Source organism: Agelaius phoeniceus, chromosome 3, assembly GCF_051311805.1.
Source record: "Agelaius phoeniceus isolate bAgePho1 chromosome 3, bAgePho1.hap1, whole genome shotgun sequence".
Taxonomy (NCBI): Eukaryota; Metazoa; Chordata; class Aves; order Passeriformes; family Icteridae; genus Agelaius; species Agelaius phoeniceus.
Window position 1 is genome coordinate 2,966,888 of NC_135267.1, and position 23,117 is coordinate 2,990,004.

A 23,117-nucleotide genomic window follows, 5' to 3' on the forward strand; every position below is an offset into this window, starting at 1 on the left:
ATCCAGAATTTGGAACAGATGTGGCTCCTATCAGGGAATGAGAGATGCATGTATTACTTCACCTCCCTCACTCCATCAGATCAACACTAACAAAGACCTAATTTTATCACAGAATATCCAGAGCTGGAAGGGATCCTCATGGATCATTGAGCCCAACTCCTATATGATAGTATTTATTATAAAACAAACCATAATACTCCAAATCACCTGGTTCCAGGTATTTATTGAAATGTGTTATGCAGGAACTGGTAAATGGAGGAGAGAATCAAAGATGAAGAAGACAAATGGTGGTTTTTAAGATCACAAAATCAATATTACTCCCACCCTGGCTCTTTTTTGAGTCAGAAAAAAGGGGTTTTGCAGCCATTTCTCTTAGATCTAGCTAACAGAATCCTTAATAAGAGCACAGTAAATCCAAATCCTCCCTCCACTGGCAAATACTGATCAATACAAATTACCTCTCAAATTTTATTGTTGCAGACATTTAGAGGAGTCTGGATTCACTTATCTTAGAGCCTGAAATTGTCCATGTAAAGATCGAAGGGAGAGGAACAATTCAGCTACAACAATTGAGCCATTCCTTTATAAACACAAAGCCTCCACCTCCACAAAAGGGATGGGGCAGAGTGCACAATCCATGGATCCTGTTAAAATGATCAAGGAGAGCCCTAATTGCTCATCTGGGGCTGTGCTGGGATGGGATATTGCCATATGGAATTTGGTAAGACACCACACATTGGTTCTGGGATACCAGAATAACAAATCTAAGCTAAACAAATTACTGGTTTGTGCTCCACAGTATTTAGCAAGGCACTGAGGAGCTTCAATTTGAGCCTATTTGGACAGTTGATCCTTGGATATAATGGATACAGGGGTTTGGAAGTGAAAGCCACCCCCTGCCTTGCCAGTTGTGTTGACAAATATTTGGGATCTCCAGTTTTTGACTTTGCAGTCAGAGCAGCTCTTCTCTCAGAAACACCTTTAAAAAGAAGCTCTTTTAGTTAGTGCACCACTAAAAGGCTGCAGGAGAGACTTCAACAAGAACCTGGACACTCCATTTTTACTAATTTTAGTATGAACTGATGTTCAAATCCATCCCTATAATCCTGAAGCACTTCAGCCCACATTCCTTGCTCCTAAGAGAGGGAGAGTATTCCCTGTTCACTCAGACTGGATGTTAGGAAGCAAACTGCCACCACAAGAGCTGTACCAGGACTGTGTAGGAGGAGGTAAGATGAACATCTACTGCTCCATTAAAGTGGAATTAAACAAGGAGGGAGAAATGTTTTAGGTTCTCTGCAGAGCTGAACATGTGTCTGGCTTTATTCAGCAGAGCAGAACAAGGAATGAGTTCAAAACACGCAACATAAATCATAAAATGAAAATTTCCATGCAGAGAGAACGCAAAAGCTTCAAACAACTGAGTGTAGAGAGTGAGGAGAAATAAAAATAGTAATTGTAGAGACAATGAAGATGCTTTTATTTACCCTCTTGTGACAATAATAAAGGCATAGTTAAGTGAAATGCCAAATACAATCACAGCTGATTAAAGGAAGGAATTATTCTGTTCTATCACACATCAGGCACTGCTGGAACTCATTGCTACAAGGGACAACATCGAGGATTTGGGGGATTTTTTGCCTTCTTTGTTTTTAAATCTTGCTGTTTATACAACTAACAGGAACATCAAATTTCAGGACCAGCAGCATGCTGGGCTGGGCTTGTTCTGTGGATAATTAGAAGCTTATTTTCTGGCCTGTCCCTCTCTGATGTATCATGCCAGGCATTTTATTAATGCTTCCTAAGAAGTAAGAGGCATGTCTGAGTAATTCCCTATTTTTCTCCAACAACTGAGCAGTTAAGCACATCTTTTCATGATGGGCAATTTCAGCACAGGTTACATTGCACAAGCCTAGCATTACTTTGAAAAAAGGCAAGCAATTCTCCACTAACAACCTCTCTGATAGAAACCATCATTCACTGTCTGCTTCTGATACTCATTAAAAATCCCCTGAAGTGCCAGTAAGCAAAGCTCCTGCCTGGGGCGGGGGGGGGTGGGTTGTGGAGGCCCAGGATTATGCTGGAAAGAGATTTCCTGGATGTGTCACACTGTGTGAATGAACTACAGTGTCAGGTGTGAGATTTTGGAGATTTAACAAGGGACACAAGGCAGGTGCTGAGCACTGGGGCCTGGTATGGACATCCTGTGGGATGTTCCATGCTGCACCTGGAACAAACACATTCCTCCCTCTGTGGAAGGGAAGCTGAGCTGGGATCCACTGCTGGGAGGCCTTTCCTACATAATTACCCTGATCTATACATGAAGCACAGAGAGTTCTTGCAAAGATGTTCCAATAATTTAGCAAAATCTCATAATCAACAGGCCCCAGGAGAATATAAAACGTCCCAGGAATTAGAGGACAGAGTTATCACTTTATAAACACAAAGACCCATTGTATAAGATGGGTTAATTAATCCAGTCTTTGACAGCTGCATGTTTGGCTTCTCATTTTTGGATGGGTTTTCACTTAAATCTGCCAGTTCCAGTGAATATTGTAAATCAGAATATGGGCTGTCAGTGAATCCAATGACACTGTGGATCAACAAGGACATCCCAGAAAGAAGGGATGGAGGGCAAGACAGAAACCACAGCCACAGCAAGGCTGCAGAGCCTCGTACTCAGAGAATCTGGAATTGATTTATCAGTAGGAATTAATTTTTTGGTTATAAAATAAGTGGTGAACAGGTGCTTGCCCTGCAGTCCACATTATTCTTGGTAACAGATTATACATAATTCACTGCACATCCTGCTTGCAACACATTCAAGCATCTGGAAAGAGTGAGGGCTCCTGGTCAGATCCTACTTCCAACAATGCCTTTGAAGCACCTACAGATGATAGATGTGACGGGTTATGGCAATTTCCAGAACAAGTCCCTGGATGAGATATCTCAGAGGAAAAAAAAAACCACCCAGTGTCTGTAAAAGCATCAAATTTCTGGGTTCTTAAACCTGCCATGGCCCCTCTGCACATCTCATCAAACAGTCTGGACCACAGCAACTGAAAGAGCCAAGTTTCTGCACGTCCCAAGTGGTTCAGTGGCTCACAGGAGTGGGATTTAGGTAAAATTTTCAGTCCTGTTTCTTCCTTTCCCAGCCTGCCTGTTATTTACTTCAGTGGGAAAGCTACCTGTTCCCAGAGGAGAATTTCCTGTCCTGCTGTGTGAGGTAACTCTGAAGGCATCAGTTATATTTAATATCTGCTTGGCTAAAGCTTCCCCTAAAATTATGGAATTATTTCATTGCAGGAAAATCCTCCAAATTTAGGAGCCTCGTTCCTCTTTGCTTCATTACAACGCTCAAGTAATTTCATTTAAAATTGTCACAGACGGCACTCAGCGCTGCAAACTTTAAATTTTGATATAAAAATCTCTCTTTCAAGATATCATTCCTCCTGCAGCAGACATGATGCCTGCTTCAGTGAGGGAGGAAGGAGCTGGCATGACTAAGCTGTCTCTGATAACAAGCTCTTAGTTTCACAGACTTGGAAATAAACTGCTTGGACAAAGGGAATGCTCGTGGTTGCAGCTGATAAGAGCAAACATCCCACACCAGATCTCCTTCTGTGGGGGAAGGAGTGAACCAGGCCAGCCTGTGCAAGTGATAGGCTGGAATAAACAGGGTAATTTTGGAGTTTAGGGAACACCATCACTCATTCCTCCCCCATGCTCCCAAATTCATCACAGAAATCAAAGGAAAAAAAAAACACTTTTATGAAAAATTAAACAAAACTTAAATAGCTGTAGAAGGGTTCATGAGAAAAATGACAGCTACACTGGGGGATTGTGATCCAGAAAATGAACAAAACCATGGTAACTCACCTCAGCATGGGGAAAAGGAGGTTCTGGAAGATACACCTTTGTTTGTTTGTTATGACACAACCTTTAAAAGAAAAGGAAAGCAGCCAGAGTTAGAGGTGCAGCACATCCTGCAGCATCTGCTGCCATCTACTGTTACACTCTTGGAGCAAACAGGTTTGGATCTGAGGCACCAGGTGCAAAATCCCCAATTTGTCCTGTTGCTGCCAGAGTTTGTGCTTGGAGGCCCCACGCCTACAGGACACAGCACATCAGTCACAGCAGGATCACACAGAGATGGTGCAAGGCAGCTGAAGGTAATTCTGTACACACTGGAACACAGCTCCTCTGCTGCTCAAGATAGATCTGTAACCCAGCATCCACAATGGTTCCTCATCCAGATCTCAGCAGCTTTTCCAAAGCCAAATCATCTGTCAACAGAAAAATCCCACTTGCCTCATCCCACTTCTCAGCAGTGACTTGGTCTTTTTGGTCATTCTAATCCAATTTTCCTGTGCATTTTATTATTGGTAAATTGCCTCTCCCCATGGCCCAAGGCTCACAGTGACCTGGCATTTTCCATCAATCACTTATCTTTAAAACAGATATTGAGAGCTGTTGATGAGCTCTACCCAGACTCCTGATTCATCCTATTACAGCAGCTAAAAAAAGCTGCTTGTCAGAGGTCTGGGTGATGTGACAATGATCTGCAGTGACACTGTCCTGGTGGCTTTTCTGGGAAACACTGCCTGGCTCATACTTGCACTTTATTAAAAAGAAATGAGCCTGGGTCAAACTAATTTTGATAAAGTCTAAGGGATACTAAGAGCAAGGCACTTCCTTTAGCTAAGTAAGGGGTAGAATTAAAGGCTGGAATCCCTGAATATCAACCACAGCTCTGACCCCAAACTTCTATTTTACAGATGTTCAACCTTTGCCTGCATTTCCATGTAAATCCACCAGATTTCAACCATCTTCACAATTCTCCTGAGGGGTCAAATCCCACAAGATTTCCAGGATCTGTCATTTCTTTCCTGAACTCCAGAATCTTGAGAGGAAGAAAAGAAGAGCTCCCTTATTGTATTTAATACTCTAGAGCATGTCTCCATTGGTAAGAATTTAGAAAGAGTTCCAAGGGGTTGGGTTCTGCTTTCCAGGGCTCAGAATCACAGAATGGTTGAGGTTGGGAGGGACCTCCTGAGATCACCAAGCTCTGCTCAAGCACTCAGCAGAGCAGATCATCCAGGACTGTGTCCAGCTGGATTTTGATGTCTCCACAGCAAAGTCTGCATGACCTCTTTGCACAGAGGCTGCAGTGCTTCACAGAATCATGGAAAGGTTTGGGCTGGAAGGGATCTGATCATCAAATTGCAACCCCTGCCATGGACTGGGACACCTTCCACCACCCCAGGCTGCTCAAAACCCCATCCAACCTGGCCTTGGACACTTCCAGGGGAGGAGCAGTCACAGCTTCTCTGGGCACCCTGTGCCAGGGCTCACCATCCTCACAGGGAACAATTTCTTCCCAATATCCCATCTAACCCTGACCTCTGGCAGTTTGAATCCCCTGCCCTGATGGAATTTCACATGTTTTGATTTGTTCTTCCAGTGGGCCCTGCTGAAGAGACTGAGCCCTGACCCTCATTACATCCTAGCAGGTATTTCTACACAATGGTCAGATCCCCCTGAGCCTTCTGCTCTCCAGGCTGGAGAGTCCCAGCTGCCACAGCCTCCTCTCATCTCCTTGGCCCTGTGCTGGCCTCATCCCAGAAATGCCACATCCTTCTGGTACTGGGGAGACCAGAACCACATAGAACACTGTCCCTGTGCCCTCAGCAGTGCTGAGCAGAGCAGGATCTCCTTTCCTGACCTGCTGGTTCTGCTCTGCCTCATGCACCCCAGGACACTCTTGGCCTTTTCTTGCCATGGCTCAGCAAAATTAAGCTTGAAAACTCTATTTTGCTTAGCCAGGAACATCATGGTAGAATCTGGGGGGCTAAGACTTGCAAACTTGCACAGCTAAAACTTACTCAAGTCAGGAACATCATTTACTGATTAGGGTAAGCACCAAAAAGCAGAGATTGAGTTTGCACATTCTGTAGGAAATGATCCTTCCCTAATTATAGAATATATTCTTACACACACACCCCCTGGTGACTCCAGGAACATGTTCACAATCCTAACCAGGTGTATTTTAGAATCTGTCAGGTAGAGATAACCTGCACCTGCCTCTTCCCACAGCTGAGGGTGCTGCCCTGGCACACTTACCACTCAGCAAAAATCTGGGAGAACTCCAGGGAGCTGTTGGCAACAGGTGAGATGAAATAAAAGGGGACATTGGAGAGTCCTGCAGAGTCAATGTACTGATAGAGGCACTCCAGCAGGTCGTAGATCACTCCAGAGGGGTAACAGGGAACCAGGACATTGCCTCCATTCCGGACAGTCATTGCTAGGGGAGACACAATGAGAAAAATCAATTCACTGCCTTTGAATTTAAACTTCTAATAAATTCCTTTCACCCAAATTTATATAAAAAGGAGCTTTTGCATGAATTAGCACAACACATTATGAACATGAGTTGGGAAGAAGTTTGGAAGTAACAGGGAACCAGGACATTGCCTCCATTCTGGACTGTCATCGCTAGGGGAAGAGACATTGAGAGAAATCAATTAAGTGCCTTTGAATTTAAACTTTTAATAAATTCCTTTCACCCAAGTTTATATACAAAGCAGCTTTTGCATGAATTATGCACATGAGTTGGGAAGAAGTTTGGAAGTAACAGAGAACCAGGACATTGCCTCCATTCCAGGCAGTCATCGCTAGGGGAGAGACAAGGAGAAAAATCAATTCACTGCCTTTGAATTTAAACTTTTAATAAATTCCCTTCACCCAAATTTATAGAAAAATCAGCTTTTGCACGAATTAGCACAACACATTATGCACACGAGTTGGGAAGAAAATACATTTATTACCTGCCATCTCCAGGCTAAGTGGAGTGATTCTCCTCCTTTAGCTGGAGGCGCATGGAAAACTCCTGACAGGAGAGGGCAGCCGTGCACTGGCACAGGAGGATAAAGGAGTGACACAAACCACCTCACCATCGAAATAAACTCTGCTCCACCTCTCAGCTGCCTCCAGAGGGGAAGGACAACAGCTCCCAGGTCTCAGCCAAAAGCACTGCACATGGTGAGCTGTTCAGTGCTTGGATTTCAGATGAAAAGCTGAAGGTTTGGTTATTTCAAACAGCACTCAGAGCCAGAAATGGGTGATGGAATGTTTGGCCTTTTTAAAAACTCTAAATATTTCTGTCCTTTCTGTATAACAAGAACAATTTAAAACTTGTAGACAGCGTCAGACTAGATAAAAATGAGGAGAAGAAAAAGGAAATATAGGTTTACTCTGTAATTGAGACAGATCTGAGCACAACAGCAAAAGCAAGCAGAGCAAACATTGTGTTCTTTTGGCAGAATGAATTACAAAAATGCTGCACCTTCTGGGAAAGCAGAAATACTTTGTTCAGCTCAGTGAACAATTTCACCTGTGGGGTAAAACCATCCACTGCTGTTAAATGCAGTGCAGCAGCAATAACAGAATGCACCAAGCATTCCACAGAAGGCTGTGGAAGAGTCTGAAAATACAAATATTGCATCCCCCCCAAATCCCCTCCTTGACTTCAATTTCTTGCTGAGCTTTGCTGGGGTATGGATTTAACACTTTAAGGGTCTTTTTGCCCCTGATGGGGCAGAATCTTCCTCAAGGAAGACTTTTCTGGCTGAATGTTTAAGTTTTATGGAGTTCAGGGAGATGCACAGCCTGGCAGGATTTTCCACATGCATTTGGGGTTGTTTTACTCCTTGTAGCAGTCAGTGCCTCTGACACTGCTATCAACAACTGCTGATCAAAGGCCCCTTGTTTATCACTTCTAATACAACTGCAGGGTAGTGGATTTATTTCTCCAGGCCATATGCAAACTATACCATCCAAATATTTGTGGAAATGAACAGCAATAGCTCACATTTGTCCAGAACTCGAGATGTTCCCAAACATCCCAGCAATGTGTGACATTATCCCCCTCACCTGGGCAAATCTAAACTATCCCAGCTGTAAAGAGGATGTGAAGAGAGCAATGAGGAGGTTAAGAACAACATTTTCAAAGCCATCTGGAGGTGGAAGTTGAGGCTGTGGCTCCAAGACCTGAATTTACACACAGACATCAGACACCCAAAAATTCTGCAGAGGGAAGTACCTACTACCACTGCAGCAGGAATGGTGCACAGGCCAGGGATGGGAGGCAGAACAGAGGTTAAAGAATGTGTCAGGCCACAAAAAACCTGAGTTCCATTCCTTTGTGGTGCTTTGACCCTGGCTGGAGGCTGGGTGCCCACCAAAGCTGCTCTATCACTCAGCTGGGCAGGGGAGAAAATGGAACAAAAAGCTTGTGGGGAGAGTTAAAACCAGGGAGAGATCAATGACTAATTACCATCATGGACAAAATGGACTTGACTTGAGGAAATTAGCTCAATTTATTTCACCTCTCTCCACAGGGCACAGCCTGGCCAGGACCCTGCTCCAGTGTGGGGTCACAGCTCCTTCAGGCATCCCCTGATCCAGAGTGGGGTCACAGCTCCTTCAGGCATCCCCTGATCCAGAGTGGGGTCACAGCTCCTGCAGGCATCCCCTGCTCCAGAGTGGGGTCACAGCTCCTTCAGGCATCCCCTGCTCCAGAGTGGGGTCACAGCTCCTTCAGGCATCCCCTGATCCAGAGTGGGGTCACAGCTCCTTCAGGCATCCCCTGCTCCAGTGTGGGGTCTCCAGGGGGATTTCTGCACCCCCCTGGGCCCCCACGGGCTGCAGGGGCACAGCTGCCTCTCCCTGGGCTGGGAATCTCAGCTTTGGTGCCTGGAGCAGTCCTGCCTCTTCTTCCTCACTGCCCTGGCGGTCTGCAGGGCTGTTCCTCACTAATCCTCACTCTCCTCTCCCCTGGCTGCAACTGCTCCTGCACTGTAACTTCCTTCTCCCCTTCACTCTGATATCTCACAAGTGCTGCCACCCCTGATGGGCTTGGCCTTGGCCAGCAGTGGGTCCATCCTGGAGCCAGCTGAGATGGGGGAAACTTCTGGAAACCCCTCACAGAAACCAGCCCTGTAGCCCCACACTATCAAAACCTGGCCATGCCAAAGCCAATACAGCCTGAATTCCCAGCTCTCCCTTCCCCACAGCCACTGGTTCCCTGGAAACCTCAACATTTTCTGCTGGAAACAAGCAGAAGTTCAAGATTCCTGGGGCCACAGAAGAAATAACAGAGGGTAAAGTCTTGGAGGAGATGTCAGCTTGAGTTTCTGTCCCCAGCAAGACTGCAGAGCTATTTTGAGCAATAATGGATATAAAATCACAATCCTGGCAGTGGAGAATGTTCCAGCCAGGTGCCCACCAAGCCAGGGATCCACAAAGGGATAAGAATCACCTCCCAGCTTCTGCAAAACAGGGGTGAAAACCTTTCCAAGAATATTGCTTTCCACACAAGCAGCAGGTCCAGTCTGCAGCACTAAAACAACTTTTCAGAGTTGTCAGTAAGAGGACACATCTATCTGAAAGTTGTTTAAAGCCCAATTTATCTTGGTGACTGATGGATGCTCTCTCCTGATAAAAAGTTGTATAATAATCTTGGCATTTCAAATTTAGTCTCCTTCAGCAGCTCCATAACAAGTTGTTCAATTTACAACTCACAAAGAGATCCTTGCTTTCCCAACAGCTGCTGCCACAAGGTCGAGTTGGCACCTAAAAAGCAAACTGTGCTCTTTTCTGCTCTCTATAAACACACACAGCCTCACACTCACACAAAATATCACCAACTGTCCCCACAGACAGACTGGCAGCTTTGCTGCTGCTGCCCAAGGCAATGTGGAAATAAAACTGCTCTCCTTAATAAAGCTGCAGAGTGCTGGTGCAGGGAAAAAAGGGGCTTGGGGTAAACTGGATGAAAACAGAGACTGAGGTGGAATTTTCTGGGATGAAAACAGAGACTGAGGTGGAATTTTCTGGGATGAAAACAGAGACTGAGGTGGAATTTTCATACTTCCATTTCTGTGCCTCACACCTCTCCTTCACAAGCCTGCTGGTACCCCCTCATACACACTTTTGGTGAATTTTGGTCTGCTTTAGACTTTTTACCTTGAGTATTCTGAGCTGCTTGTGCACTCCCTTGAATATTTTGGAAGTGAGAAAACACAGTAGTAAAAACTACTGTGCTCAGCCTGGCTACTCAATTGCTTTGCCCAGTCCATTGCTTCTGGACTTTTTTACATATTTGAAAGAAAACTGATTTTCTGTTTTCCTGATATTGGTAGATAAATATAGCTGGTGTCGTGTAAAAGACAGCCCTAAACTGCATTAATATAGAATTATTTAATTTCTTCAGAATGCTGGTTTTTGGCAAGTATCACTCAAATTCCAGGTTCTTACAATGGCATTATTTTAATCATGTATCTTCCTTTGGTCTTTAATGCTTTTCTCATTTCTCTGAGTTTGTCTCATTCAAGACAGAAACTGGCTTGAGGACCTGCAAACCCCTGAAAATAGTTCAGAATGTTTCTGTAAACCAGAACAAGTTGTGCAGACAAAAAGCCACCATGCACTGACACATGTAACATGTTTATTTATACACAGTCAACTCCTGGATTCTGCTTTGGCTCAACTACAGCTCTAAGACTTTAATTTGTAAATGCATTTTAATTAACAGTCTCACTCTTGTTTACTCAGTGTTACAGGAGGGGATTGTGTTTGTCAGAGGGACAGCGACCCCCATGAAGGTCCAGAGAAGGGCAGCACATCTGGATTTACTAAAACAAGGTCACCAGAGCTGATCTGTGGCAGCTCACAGGATAATAAAATTGACAGTATTTAAAAACAATGAAAAGGCAGGTGAGATATACACACACACATGTAAAAACCACACATTTAGGAAAGGAAGTCACAGGTGTTAACACAGCTTCAAGGGGAGGTTGAACAAAACCACTGGGCATCATTAACTACACAAACACATCTAATTCAGGAAATTCCTGAAATAAAAATACTTAAAGATCATGAGAGCAAAGTATCCCAGAATCCCACCCTGCTCTCCTGCTCTTCTTCAGGCATATGCACACAGTTCCTGTTGGAGCCAGGATGCTGGCAGAGAGGATCTTTAATAAGACCCATAATTATCATTCTGATAAAATGCCAGAATGTGCTCTATTAACAGATATTTAGGATCATTGAGTGGGTTGGGTTGGAAGGGACCTTAGGGATCACCCAGTTCCAACCCCCTGCCATGGGCAGGGTCCCATTCCATCAGACCAGGAATTTAGTCTGATTTAATTTTCTCATGTCTTTTGGTAACCTTTGTCAGGATCTTCCTATCACAAGCTTTTTAGTTTTATTTGTAAAAAGTAGTGAATTTAAAATAAAGGGAAGATTTCTGATAAAAGAACAGGGAATGCAGGGCAGGACATCCATGGAAAAGTGGTTTGGTGAAAGAAGGATGAGAGCACAGACGAACTGAGCAGGGGGAAGGGGAGAAGAGGAGAGAACAGCACTGGATGTGACATTCCAAACAGGCTGGAAAATGCTGCCATTCACACTGATATCACAGCTTTGCAATTATCAGCTTTTCCAGCTGTGAAAGCGTCTGATTAGGTTTTATATATCTGGGGGTCTATAAATATATCTCGACTTTTTTTTTTTTTTTTTAAACAGAGATTGTGCTGTTTGCTTTTGATATATTTAAAAGTCAGGTGTAAGAAGGGAAGCAGATGTGCTTGTTTTCAAAACTGAAAGTCATAAAAAAGCATAAGAAGATTTTACTCTGGCTGATACACAGGAAGGAAATAGTAATATTTCAGCTGGGAACAATATCCACATAGCCTGTTGGCAGCCAAGTGACATACTTAGCAAAGCAGGAGCAGCAAGTGATTAAATCTCATTATACCTGTTCCATTCCAAAACATTTTAGGTACAACTTGTGTCTCTCCAAGCACTTACTGTATTAATGACATCAAGAGCACATCGTAAAATCTAAACAGGTAGTTTTATGCCAGGAGCTATAGCTGGACAACTTATTCAATTCCAGGAATCTCAGAATTATTTCCCACCCAAAGCCATGAATAAGATGATAAAACAGGCAGGAGGTTTCTCTCAGTGACCTACCCAGGTTGCTGCAGAACTCCCCCACCATTCCATCGGGGTTGGCAGTGGGGATCTGGGTCAGCCCTGTCAGGATGAGAACGTCGCTGTTTTTCAGAGAAGCCTGGTCCATGGGCTGGAACAGAGCACAGGGAAATAAAATCAGGAATAGCAGAGTTTCTCCAGGCAGGACAGGATGAAAACAGTCACCAAACATTTTACACTTCAGACTCCTCCACCTGTGGAAAACTAACTTGTTTTGTTAAAGCAGAATGAAAATGCAAACCCATTTCTCTGCATTAGCAAACAGAGAGTAGATATTCAGAAATTAGATGCTACTGTGACACTAAATACATATTCTTGACACTGAAAATGTAGCATGATCCAATCTTGATAAGGTAAAATCCAATTCTCTGTCTGCAGATTGGGAAAAGGTAACTTTGAGCCTCACTCTGGGTTGGGATGCCCTTCCCACAGCTACTGATTAAGCAAAAGTGGGCAACTGCTTGGCAGCTGTGTGGTATTTTATGGTTATTTACTCTCAATAAACAACTCTCGACAGTCTCACCAATCAGGAAAGATTTCTGCCAGAAGAGACAGATGAAGAGATTTCCTCTGCTGAACCTCCAAGACCACTGTAAGGTCAATTCCCCTGCTCACAGCTCTCCAGAGCCATTCTGAAGCAGTTGAGAAGGACCCTGCTCTGTTAAACATGCAGGGGAATTTCATATTAACTCTGACAGGAGTTGAAACTGTGCACCCCCTTGTAGGATCAGACCTGACACGTGAGATTTATCACAATCTTTGACTCTCTCCAGTGTGTCCATGAAAATGAAATGCCAATAATGCAATAAAAAATAATATGGAATCTGTCTGTGATAATGTACATAATGATTATGGTATATTAGATCCACATAATTTCAGATGCCATTGCACTGAGAGGGCCTGCATTGATTTTTGTGGGTTAATGTAAAGAATATGTCTTAAAAGGCTTTTAGTGACATGTCTGAACCTGTGCTGTCAACTGCTGTTCTCCACTTCAGTGGCAATGGTGTCAATCCAGCATCAGGAGAGGGGGAGACTAAATTTCAATGGAAACCTTCTGCCAGAAGAACAGGGAACAGTCAGTGGTGCCAGGTCTAAATCCCAATTCACTGGAAAAGCAGCTCTGGATATGTCCAAAGTAAATTCTATTTTAAAACAAAATGCAGTGACTTTTTTCACATCCTGCTAAAAAAAAAATGGGAATTTCATGATGAACTTTTCATCATGATCATATGAAGAACCAGGACAGACAAACAACTTCTCACTCCCTGAGGAACAACTGATTTGTTACTCACAATTCTGACTCTGTGCCACTTGAGATACTGTTATCATTACATATTGTCTGTCAAACATCAAAGAGATGATGAAGAGCTGGCTGGAAGCTCCCAAAACCCACGCACAGAAACACCAGATTGTAGCAGCCTGTGCTGGTGCTCCCAGGGATTAACCCCAGGACAAAAACTATCCATTGTCCTCAAAAAGCATCTGGAAGCAAATGCAAGACAGTGATGATATGAGGTAACATCTGTGATGTGGTAAATAACAAGAAAAGTACAAACTGAATGGGATTTTAACTATCTGTTAAACTATTCCTTCTAAAGATGTGTCTGTGAGCAGTTCACTCACACCATTCTCTGCCACTGGGACTTAATTTCCTTAAAAACAGATTTTACCAGAAGCTTCCAGAGAAATGTTCACCTTTGGAAAATGATGAAGTCTGATCTGATAACCTGAATCCCTTTTCATGTCAGTGAGGAGAAAACATTCTCAGCTACCAAATTACTTTGTACAGGGCAAAGTTTCTCCTCACAGAAATATTGCATTCACACATTATCAAATACTGCTGCTCCTTCTCTGGGAGGGGATGAGAGCACAGCCCAGGATGGAATGAGGCTGATGAGAAACAGGGATTTAGAGGCTCTGATACATTTTGTGCACCTAAGGATGGCCATACTATTAAGGATCATTTATCTACTGTAGTTTCTCAGCTGAGAACAAGCTTTTAAGAGAGGGATGCTCAGAAGCAAAGCTCTCCAGCAGACACCCACCTTGGGGGAAATCACTTAGTGATCAAAAACCTGACACATCTTCTAAATTATTTTTAAATACCTCCTGCAATAATGCTTTTAACTATTTTGACAACTTCTGAAGCGCACGGCACTGCAAACTTCAAGCCTTTCTTTTCAGTAAGAATTTATGGATCTAGAGAGAATTAATTTACTGGAAATTACATCTACAGCACTATAAAGACTTTGCCCTTAGCAGAGCGGGGTGGAAAAGTTGGCAGCCACTGAGCTATCATTCCTCCTAAGGAAGGATGTTTCAGAAGTGATATAAAGCAGTCTGTGAACTGTCTGTGAAGATTCTTCAGTCAAATATGGATTTTTTTTAAAAGTCACTAATGCTCTTTTGTTTAACTCTATTGAAAATTTCCTCTTTAGAGTGAAAGACAATTCCACAGGTTTAAGTGAACATCAAATCACCAATAACAAAGAATTTTAGTTATCTTTCCCTCATAACTATTGATACCTGTCATTTGTCAGGGTGTGTCTTATCAATGCCCATTAAGTCCAGGCACTGATAACACAGTTTCCTTAGAGTAGCCTCTACCTTAAACCTGATCCCAGCTGGAATAACCCCTTTTTTTTGGAGCAAAAGTTCCTCCTAAAGACTAAGAAAAGTCAGGGGCTGTACCTGAGGGTGTGTTGTAAGCAGAGAAGATCCTGAAACGTAAGAAACCTTTTCATAGTGTGACTGGATAATCCAATTGGAACTCCCAAGAGCGTAGCCCGAGCTCAGAGGGGTGACCTGCACAGCACCAAACAGCTCCTAAAACACACAGTGAGAGACATAAACTTGAGAGAGCCCCAAAAGAAATCAGGACAGGTCATTTTGTCATCAGTGATAGTAATTTCAAAAGCAGTTCTGCTGCTCAAAGCCTTTGTGGAGCTGTTCTCCTGAGAATTGCATTTGCTGGTTTTACTCACCCATGTCTAGCAGGACACATGCTCTGAGAAAAGCTTTTCCTGAGGCAGGGCCTCCATAAAGTCCCTCTTGCATGTGAATTTCATGGCATCTGAGTTCACACTGAACAATACCTCAAAATGAAGGAATCAATCTTGATCCTTGATCCTCTGCCTGTCTCTGCTGTATTGAAGAAGTTTGTGGGAGCTTTGCATCTTTGAAAACCGTTCTCCTTTAGTCAAATTAAATTGGTATTGGCCAGCAGGAGAGAAGGAAGGACAAGTACTTCTATATTGATATAAAAACGCTGCTTGGGTTGCAAATTTTACTGTGGAAAACAAACTTAACCTCAAACTCACTAGCTTTCTAACTTTATTTCTTTTCAAATGCTACCTGCTGGTAATTTAGCAACAACACCCTGCAAACTCAATCCACATTTTAGTTTCAGTGTAAGCAACTTGACAGTTGCCTCCTTTCCAGGTATCATTAGGAATTGTATTCCTTCATCTGCACCCAGGAATGTGGAATACTTGTTTGGAGAAAGGAAAATAAACCTCCCTAATGTGATTTGCCTTCTGGTTACTGAATAATAGAAGAAGCATCTGATTCATGCAATGCAATGATTTTTCTAGTATTTCAATACATATTTGGATGCCTTGAAAAACAAGGCAGGGTGCCTTCATTCCTCAGAGTGTGTAAGCCAAAGCTCTAAAGTTTGATTATTTGAAAAGTTAGCTTTGGGAAGAGAAAAAAATAGAGTTTTTTCCCCCAGTAACTACAAAAGAATGATTGGCTCAGATACACACATCAAAAATTATGGGAGATGCATCCACACTGTGAGGACAGTCAAAAATTAACTGAAACAATCCATGGATAATGAGGAGTCACAACTTACTTTAACCCATATTTTTATTTTTAAGGCCTTTGAGCAGCAAAACCAGGTATCACAGCCCAAACAAGAGCAGGTTTCATGGCACACATGCTGCCAACAATCCATATGGGATCTGCAGACTATGGAACTGTGGGTTCACTTCATTCTGGAAAATACACTGGATTATAGTCAACAGCATTACAGTCAATAACTGTTAGCTGGAAGCCCTGGGAAAGGAGTTTCTGAAGTTCACATTGAACCATTAGGTTTTGTTTACAGTCCCTAATTTACAGTATGAAACAAAGTGGAGGCTAAAGCACTCTAAAGATTCCCAGAAGTGAGATTGGGGAGCTGGGAAGGGGATGTGGCTTAGAGACAGAGAGGATACATTCACTCCCTGCATCCTCCCAGCTCTCAGTGGGCCAGCCATCAGCTCCAAATTTGAGGGCACGCTGCCTTAAAATTGGCCTCCCCAAGGAAGAGAAGAAACAAATGGAAATTCCCTGATTTCACCAAACAAGAGCCCTTCCTGGGAGGCAGACTGAGGGCCAGTCTGTGTAATCCTGTCTTGCTTGCCTGTGCCAGGGTAACTAGATCCAACCAACGCAGGATTTGGAGGGGGAAAGCTGGGGAACAGCTGTTGAGGAGTTGCTGAGGAGTTTTGGTGCTGCCCTGAGGGCAGCTGTCCAGGTACTCACGATTTTCTGGGAGTAGCCCACCAGCTGGATCTTGCTGAGGGCTGCGTTCACCTCGGGCATGGTGTAGCACTTCCTCCACATGGACACCTCCACTGCATCCTTCAGTGGGGCTGGCAGCAACCTGTGAACACCAGCGGGAGGTTCTGTGGGGATCCAGACAACAGCTGGTGCTGGACCAGCTTCTACAACCATTTATATTCTCCACATCTTTCATTTTACCCTTTTAAATTTTTATTTTCAGTGTGCCTGGTGCTTCAAAGTGAGGAGCAAAGCCACACTTCCCAGTCTGCCTCACCCTGAGGACTGCTCTCCTCCAGCTCTCTTTGCTGCTGCTCTGTCCAGCCCTTGCATCAAAGAAGTAGCTGTGATCAAGGTGTTACCACAACTCTTGGGGTATTTTCACCACTGATGAAAGGTGCTGGCTGATCTGAGATGTCAATATGAAATGCACCTCCAGCACTAGGATCTCGGATCAGTGTCTATATTTTATATCATAATAATATCATTTTTTATATCACAATAATCTGAATAATACCCTAATAATCTGTAACAATCTGGTGATTAAAGTACAGTTACCAGATCATGAGCAGGGATGGCCCTGCCCTGATTTCTGCCACTGGTCTCTTCCAAGAGCACATGTCCCTGCAGCTCAGCTTCCTTGCCTTCAACCCCACTTCCCTTCTGAGTGCCCTGGCAGGGACACACGAGCTGACACTGCAGAGCTCTTTGAAATCCCCTCCACGGAAGTATTTAAGATGTTTTACACCAAAGTGAGATCCATCCATTCTGCTCCTCACAGACACTGCAAGTCAGCTGGCCGGCGTTGTCAAGGGAAGAAGTGAACTATAATGTCACAGGCTGGAAGAGGGATGGCTAACTTCTGGGAAATAAATCTTCCTCAGCAACATGAACTGAGGGAGGAAGCAGCACAGCTGCCAAATGCATAAGAAGAATAGGATTTTTTTTTTTGTATATTAAACCAATGCTAAATCAAAGGCTAATTCAAACCAATTTCCAAAGATTTATGGAAATTGGTCAAGTTTCTTTGATCAATTTGTTTAAAGGAATTTAATTTATTGTTATATCTACTAGGTCAGTGAACTCCTCCATAATTTAAGATACTGAAGAAAGGATTAAGGACAGCTCTTGCCAAGACCACAGCACAGGTCCAGAACGATAACTGCAATTCCAGCACACGCTGGCTGAAAGCACCCTGTGCTTCAGGAAACAAACAAAGCCTTCAAGGTCTTTTTTGGGAAGTCGTAAGCAACAAAAGGAGACACAATGTGGAGAGTTGTCCACCACTGCACTGAAGCAAATTGCCTGTAAAAGCCTTTAACCTACCATAAGAAGCATTTAGTGTTGGATGCTTTCAGGAGCTTCTCTTCTGGGAAGAGGAAAATGTTTCTCCAGGTAATGGAGAAAGTGGGGAATTGTCCTTGGTGAGGGAAGCTTCTCTTAGCCTTGACTGTGGCTACACTGAAAATACTCTGATCCCTGGCAGAGACCAGTGGCACCAGTCTCCAGTGGTTCCATGAAGCTGAGTGACAACGAGGTGCTGGTCCCTCAGGTGCATTCAGTCTGTCATCTCACTGCTAAGATTCCCACAGAGTAACCAGAGGATATTTTGTGGTCTGGAATAAATCTACTGCCACCATGGCAACATCCTGTAAAGGATCACCTCCCAACAACCAGATGTGTGAGGGCAGATGCTGGGACAGCCATAAATGGGGAGGTACCACGAATCCACATGGTTGAGGATACAAAATTCACCCTTAAAAAACTCAGGGATTTGTATTTTCCCCTGGGATCTGCATGGAGACAGCCCCTCCTGGTCAATGCAAAGGGTGGCATTTTATGTATGATGTAAAATCCCAGAATTGTTTGAAGGGAGAGGAGGATGGCAGCACCAAACTACATCAGGCCACAGCCTCTCTCGTGCCCTACTCAGCCTCAGGAAACTGCCTGTTTCAAACACTTTAAAAGATATGGGAAACCATCAAACAAGAAGTCAAAAAAATGCCTTTCATAAGGCAAACTTCCTCTTTAGCCCCTGAATCCCTATCAGTGTGAAAAATATCCTGGCTGACATCTCCAGAGCTTCCATGAGACTGCTCACTTGAAATAAAAGCCAGTGGCAATAAAACAGGCTAAGCAATTAGTTCAGACTGGATCTGATAATGGAAAAATGTAAACCACTATAATGAACTTATTATATTTTATACAGTATTTGCATTTCAAATGCTCCAGTGCTTTATCTAATGAAGATGATAATACTTTGTGTTTTATACTAACTGTTTGGAGGAGAACTAGCTGAACTGTAAAGCAGTAATGGGGATTGATCAGCCTGAAAAATTAAAGTTAGGCTCAGAAGTAATAAGTATTCTGTTCTAGCAACAGCCAAGTAGGAAAAAAAAAACCCCAATTCATCAAGATCACATTTTCTTAAGTAACGGATGTCAGTCCAAGGCTGCATGTGCCATTAGCCAGGTGCTAATTTGGGGAGCAGTAGATGTTTTGCTCTAATAATCAGTTCCATTCACGCCTGCGTGACACTTGTCACCAGGCATCTCAAAACACTTTGCAAACATTAATTAAAGTCCCCGGGTGCCCTCTGTGCTGGATGGGAGCTCTGTTTTACAGATGCACACAGAGGTGAAGGGGGAAACTCAGGGCACAGGTGGGGCAGAGGTGGAGAGGGAGGTCACATTTGTCCCCTTGTTCCAGCTCAAAGATAACATTGGTTCATACCAGCAGAGTTTATTATATACAAATTTATGTTATTAAACTGATGTTTATAGCTCCCATCTCCCTGCTATCCCTTTACAACAGCTACAGGATGGAACTGTGAATTTTGGAGGACATGCCCAGCAATAGGAGAGAGGAACATGTATTTTAAGTACCACTTCAAGGAAAAAAAGGCTCCAGTCTTCTACAGCAGCTGAATCAGAACAAAAATTCCCTCTCTGTGTTCTCCTCTGGAATAATCAGCAGCATGCAAAGTGCCAGGCAGCACTTTTCCTAAAATACGACCACCAGGAAAGTGACATTATATGAGCTGCAAGATATATGATTCTCCTTTAAACCATGCATACAAAACATGCCTGGTGTGACAGGAATGATGGCTCCAGTCCTCTCTCCCCACACACTGGGAGTGTCAGCAGTGGCTCTGGGCAGGCCAGTGGACCCCAAAATTTAAAAATAAACCCCACTATCCTAAAAATCCTGCTGAACTTCAGTGAATTTAGTTTTGCTTTACATCCAAGTTGACATCTGCTTGTGTTCTTCAGAAGAGTGAGAGTTACAGTGTAAAGACTGCTCCTAAATTCAGCAGGGGAGCACAATATACAGCTAAAACTGTGGTAATTTGGATTTTTAATTTTTACTTCGTGATATTGGGAAATATCAAGGCTACTCTTCTAATGTAAGAAATAATTCACTTTTAACAAACTTCTAAATCAAGCCATCTTAAGATTTAGGAGTATAAAAAGGGAGATCAATTTAAAATGCACAAAGCAGCTTTTAAAAATAACTTTTTAATCAACCAACCCTATCTTTAAAATGTGCTAAAAACAAAACTGTCTCCTCCAAGGAACATGCTGTGCACCTGAAATTGTTTTTATTCCCAAGGAAAGCATCAGCTACAATTAGTAAACTGTATGGATGATTTTTAGATTCCATAGGCTTTCAAAACTTTGAGCATCTTGTTTGATGTATATCTGGAATAATGGACATGGTGCTTCCAAATAAGCTTTTTTATTCAGATTTTAATTTGTTTTTAAGCTTTGAAAAGCCAAAAAGCCCACCTCTGCTGCTCAGGTGTAAAGATGGGAATAAAGGTAACACCAGTGACCTCCAACAGCTGTGTCTTGACTTTCTTAGTATGCCAGCAAACATAAATGTAAATAACATTTACATTTAAATTATTCTAATGCAGTGTCAATAAATTTAAAGAGTCTTCTCATTTCAACAACTTTTTATGATGTTACTACCAAAATCTGATGGGTTTATCTACCATCATGGAGCTGAACTGTGTGAGGGGAGATTAGGGGAAGCTCTGCTGTTACCAAGCAGAAACAAATTTGTGAAGTTGGAAAACCAACAATGTGCAGAAATGATTAAAGAAATAATCGACCCAAGGAGTCACAGCAGCAAATCTCAAGTGGTGGCAGCTGAGCCATCCTCAAAGAGACTCCCAAACTTTGGTAAATGATTAAAGAAATAATCGACCCAAGGAGTCACAGCAGCAAATCTCAAGTGGTGGCAGCTGAGCCATCCTCAAAGTGACTCCCAAACTTTGGTGCTTTGGCACAATCACCTTTCCTGGGACTCGTTCCTTACCTTTGCACCTCCTTGTTCTTCCACATGGAGGCAGACTGAGCCTTTGGCACGCGTTCAATGGAATTCACCAGCTCTTCCATCAGGAGCCTGAAAAAATCAAACCTAAATTAGCACTGCCTCCTCTCACACAGGAGAGAACTTTGGCCCAAATCTTTCCAAAATACCACGGAAATTGTAACACCCGGAGGGGGGTTCTTCCCACAGAGGCCATGACCAGCACTGCCCCTGTTTATCCAAGGAGTGTTTCCAATTCCATCTGCTTGCAACAGAGGAGGATCTGGCCCACTGGGTTATGGGCTATTTGGAAAGTGCAAGATAATTTCTTCATTACTGACTGCTTGTGATAAGTAATGAGACAAAACACACAACAAAACCTCCTCAGCTGCTGCCTGTCTATCACTTAGGGAAACCAAGCATGCTGTCAGAGTGAACTCTCCTCATCTGCCAACGCATATTTGAGACAGGAAAAGGTGTCAAGCCTTAGAAATTGTCACTGCAGATTTCCCTGCCCAAAACTAAACAGCATTTGTGATTGTGTGCAGGCTCTCCCTTGAAGTTTGGAGCACAAGGACAGCATCTGGAATGACTTGGGGTGGGGAGAACCACACCAGTGCACTCTCCCACAAGACTGCACTTGCTATCTCCAGCTCTGGAGCAGTAAAACCCAGAGGTCTACTACTCGTTCCTATTTACACAATTCCTTTCACCTACAAGGGCCTTCAGTTTCTGTTTGTTTTCACACAATGGGGGAATTACTCTGGCATGGGAAGTTTGCACAGGACCTTCAGTGGACAAAGATTCCTGCCCTAAAGTGCTTACAGAGTAGTCCAGATAGGAGGGCCTAATCTGGCTCCTAATTACTGAATGTAGCAGCCCTGCAGGAGAGAGGAACAGAGCTCAGTTCCAGTTAGGCCTCACCTGCAGCATGTGGTGTTGACCCATCCAATCAACAAGACAATTTTGTAAAAATAAACTGGCAGGTTTGATGACTCTTCTGGTTTTGACTGCACTGTCATATCTTTTTCTATCTCAGTCTCCTATTTCTGCCATTTTTCTTAGTGCTTCTCTCTGGAGTTCAGAGCTCACATAGCTCAGCTGTCATTTGAGATGATGTCAGCCTGAATTCCTTTCTGTGGAGTGCAGGAAGGTGTGATTATATAGAATCATAAAATCCTAGAATGGTTTGGGTTGGAAGGGACCTTGAGGATCATTCAGTTCCAACACCTGCCATGGGCAGGGTCACCTCCCACTAGACCTGGTGGCTCTAAGTCCTGTCCAACCTGGCCTTGAACACTTCCAGGGATGGGGCAGCCACAGCTTCTGTGGGGAACAAGTCCATTTTCTGATTGGGAAGTCTCCTTTTGGTTAAGGGGAACAGAGAAGAGCAGGAGAGCTCTTTGATCCATGGTTTTTGAAGGTCTGAAGTTGTCTATGTGGCAATTACTGAGGTGTCTCAGCCCACTCAAATTCCACTGTCCCACATCTATGGCCTGGACTCAACACAAAGCACCTGCTGGAAATGCTGATGGTTCCAGAGGTTGGGAAACATGGAGTTAACACATTTGCAGCACTAAGGACTTGGCTGGAGTTCAGCTCCTGCCTGAAAGCCTCTTTGGAACATTAGACACCACTCCTCTCCCCACATTGTCCTTTACACCTTCTCCTCAGCCGTGATGAAAGAGGAGCAGAGAATCTGAAGGGGCTTTTTACCTGCCAATTTGAACAGTGGGCTCTGTGGCATAAACTGTTCCAGTGAATCCTGTGTACTCTGTGATGTAGGGCAGGGCCATCATGCAGTGATAGTTGGAGATCAAGATTACATCCACTGTGGAGAGGTCAAGCAGTTCAGTCTGAAAACAAGAGCAGAGATAAGCAACTTGTAACCCTTTCGTGCAGTTTAATAAATGGCAGAAAAACTTCTTCTATTTTTTTAAACTTTACTGCAAGAATGTAACTGGTTTATAAAAGCATCTCTCAGCTGTGGCAAAGATTAATGTTGCCTTTAAATTAAGAAGATTTATTTTAAAAGCCCCCTAAAATTATTCCATTCTCCAACCTGGAGAGGAAACCATGTCCTGGGTTTTTCTGTCTTTCAGGTGATGAAATGGCTGCTGTTATGAGATCCATGACTTTTTTACTTTTAGCAAAGAACTGATGTATGCACCTCCTTAGGGAGGAAGAGA

At 43.4% G+C, this 23,117-nt stretch overlaps 1 protein-coding gene across 1 annotated transcript in view; it reads right to left on the reverse strand.

The window, feature by feature from the left end:
• The window catches only part of INTS9 (integrator complex subunit 9), a 60,817-nt gene that overhangs the window by 23,339 nt on the left and 14,361 nt on the right, over positions 1 to 23,117 (reverse strand). The window contains exons 5-11 of the mRNA XM_054629613.2: positions 22,645 to 22,784; positions 20,935 to 21,021; positions 16,594 to 16,714; positions 14,755 to 14,889; positions 12,040 to 12,151; positions 6,124 to 6,304; positions 3,880 to 3,940 (exon numbers count right to left, since the gene is read on the reverse strand). Of these exons, the coding sequence (XP_054485588.1) occupies positions 3,880 to 3,940; positions 6,124 to 6,304; positions 12,040 to 12,151; positions 14,755 to 14,889; positions 16,594 to 16,714; positions 20,935 to 21,021; positions 22,645 to 22,784 (837 nt within the window). The remainder of the gene's footprint in view (positions 1 to 3,879; positions 3,941 to 6,123; positions 6,305 to 12,039; positions 12,152 to 14,754; positions 14,890 to 16,593; positions 16,715 to 20,934; positions 21,022 to 22,644; positions 22,785 to 23,117) is intronic.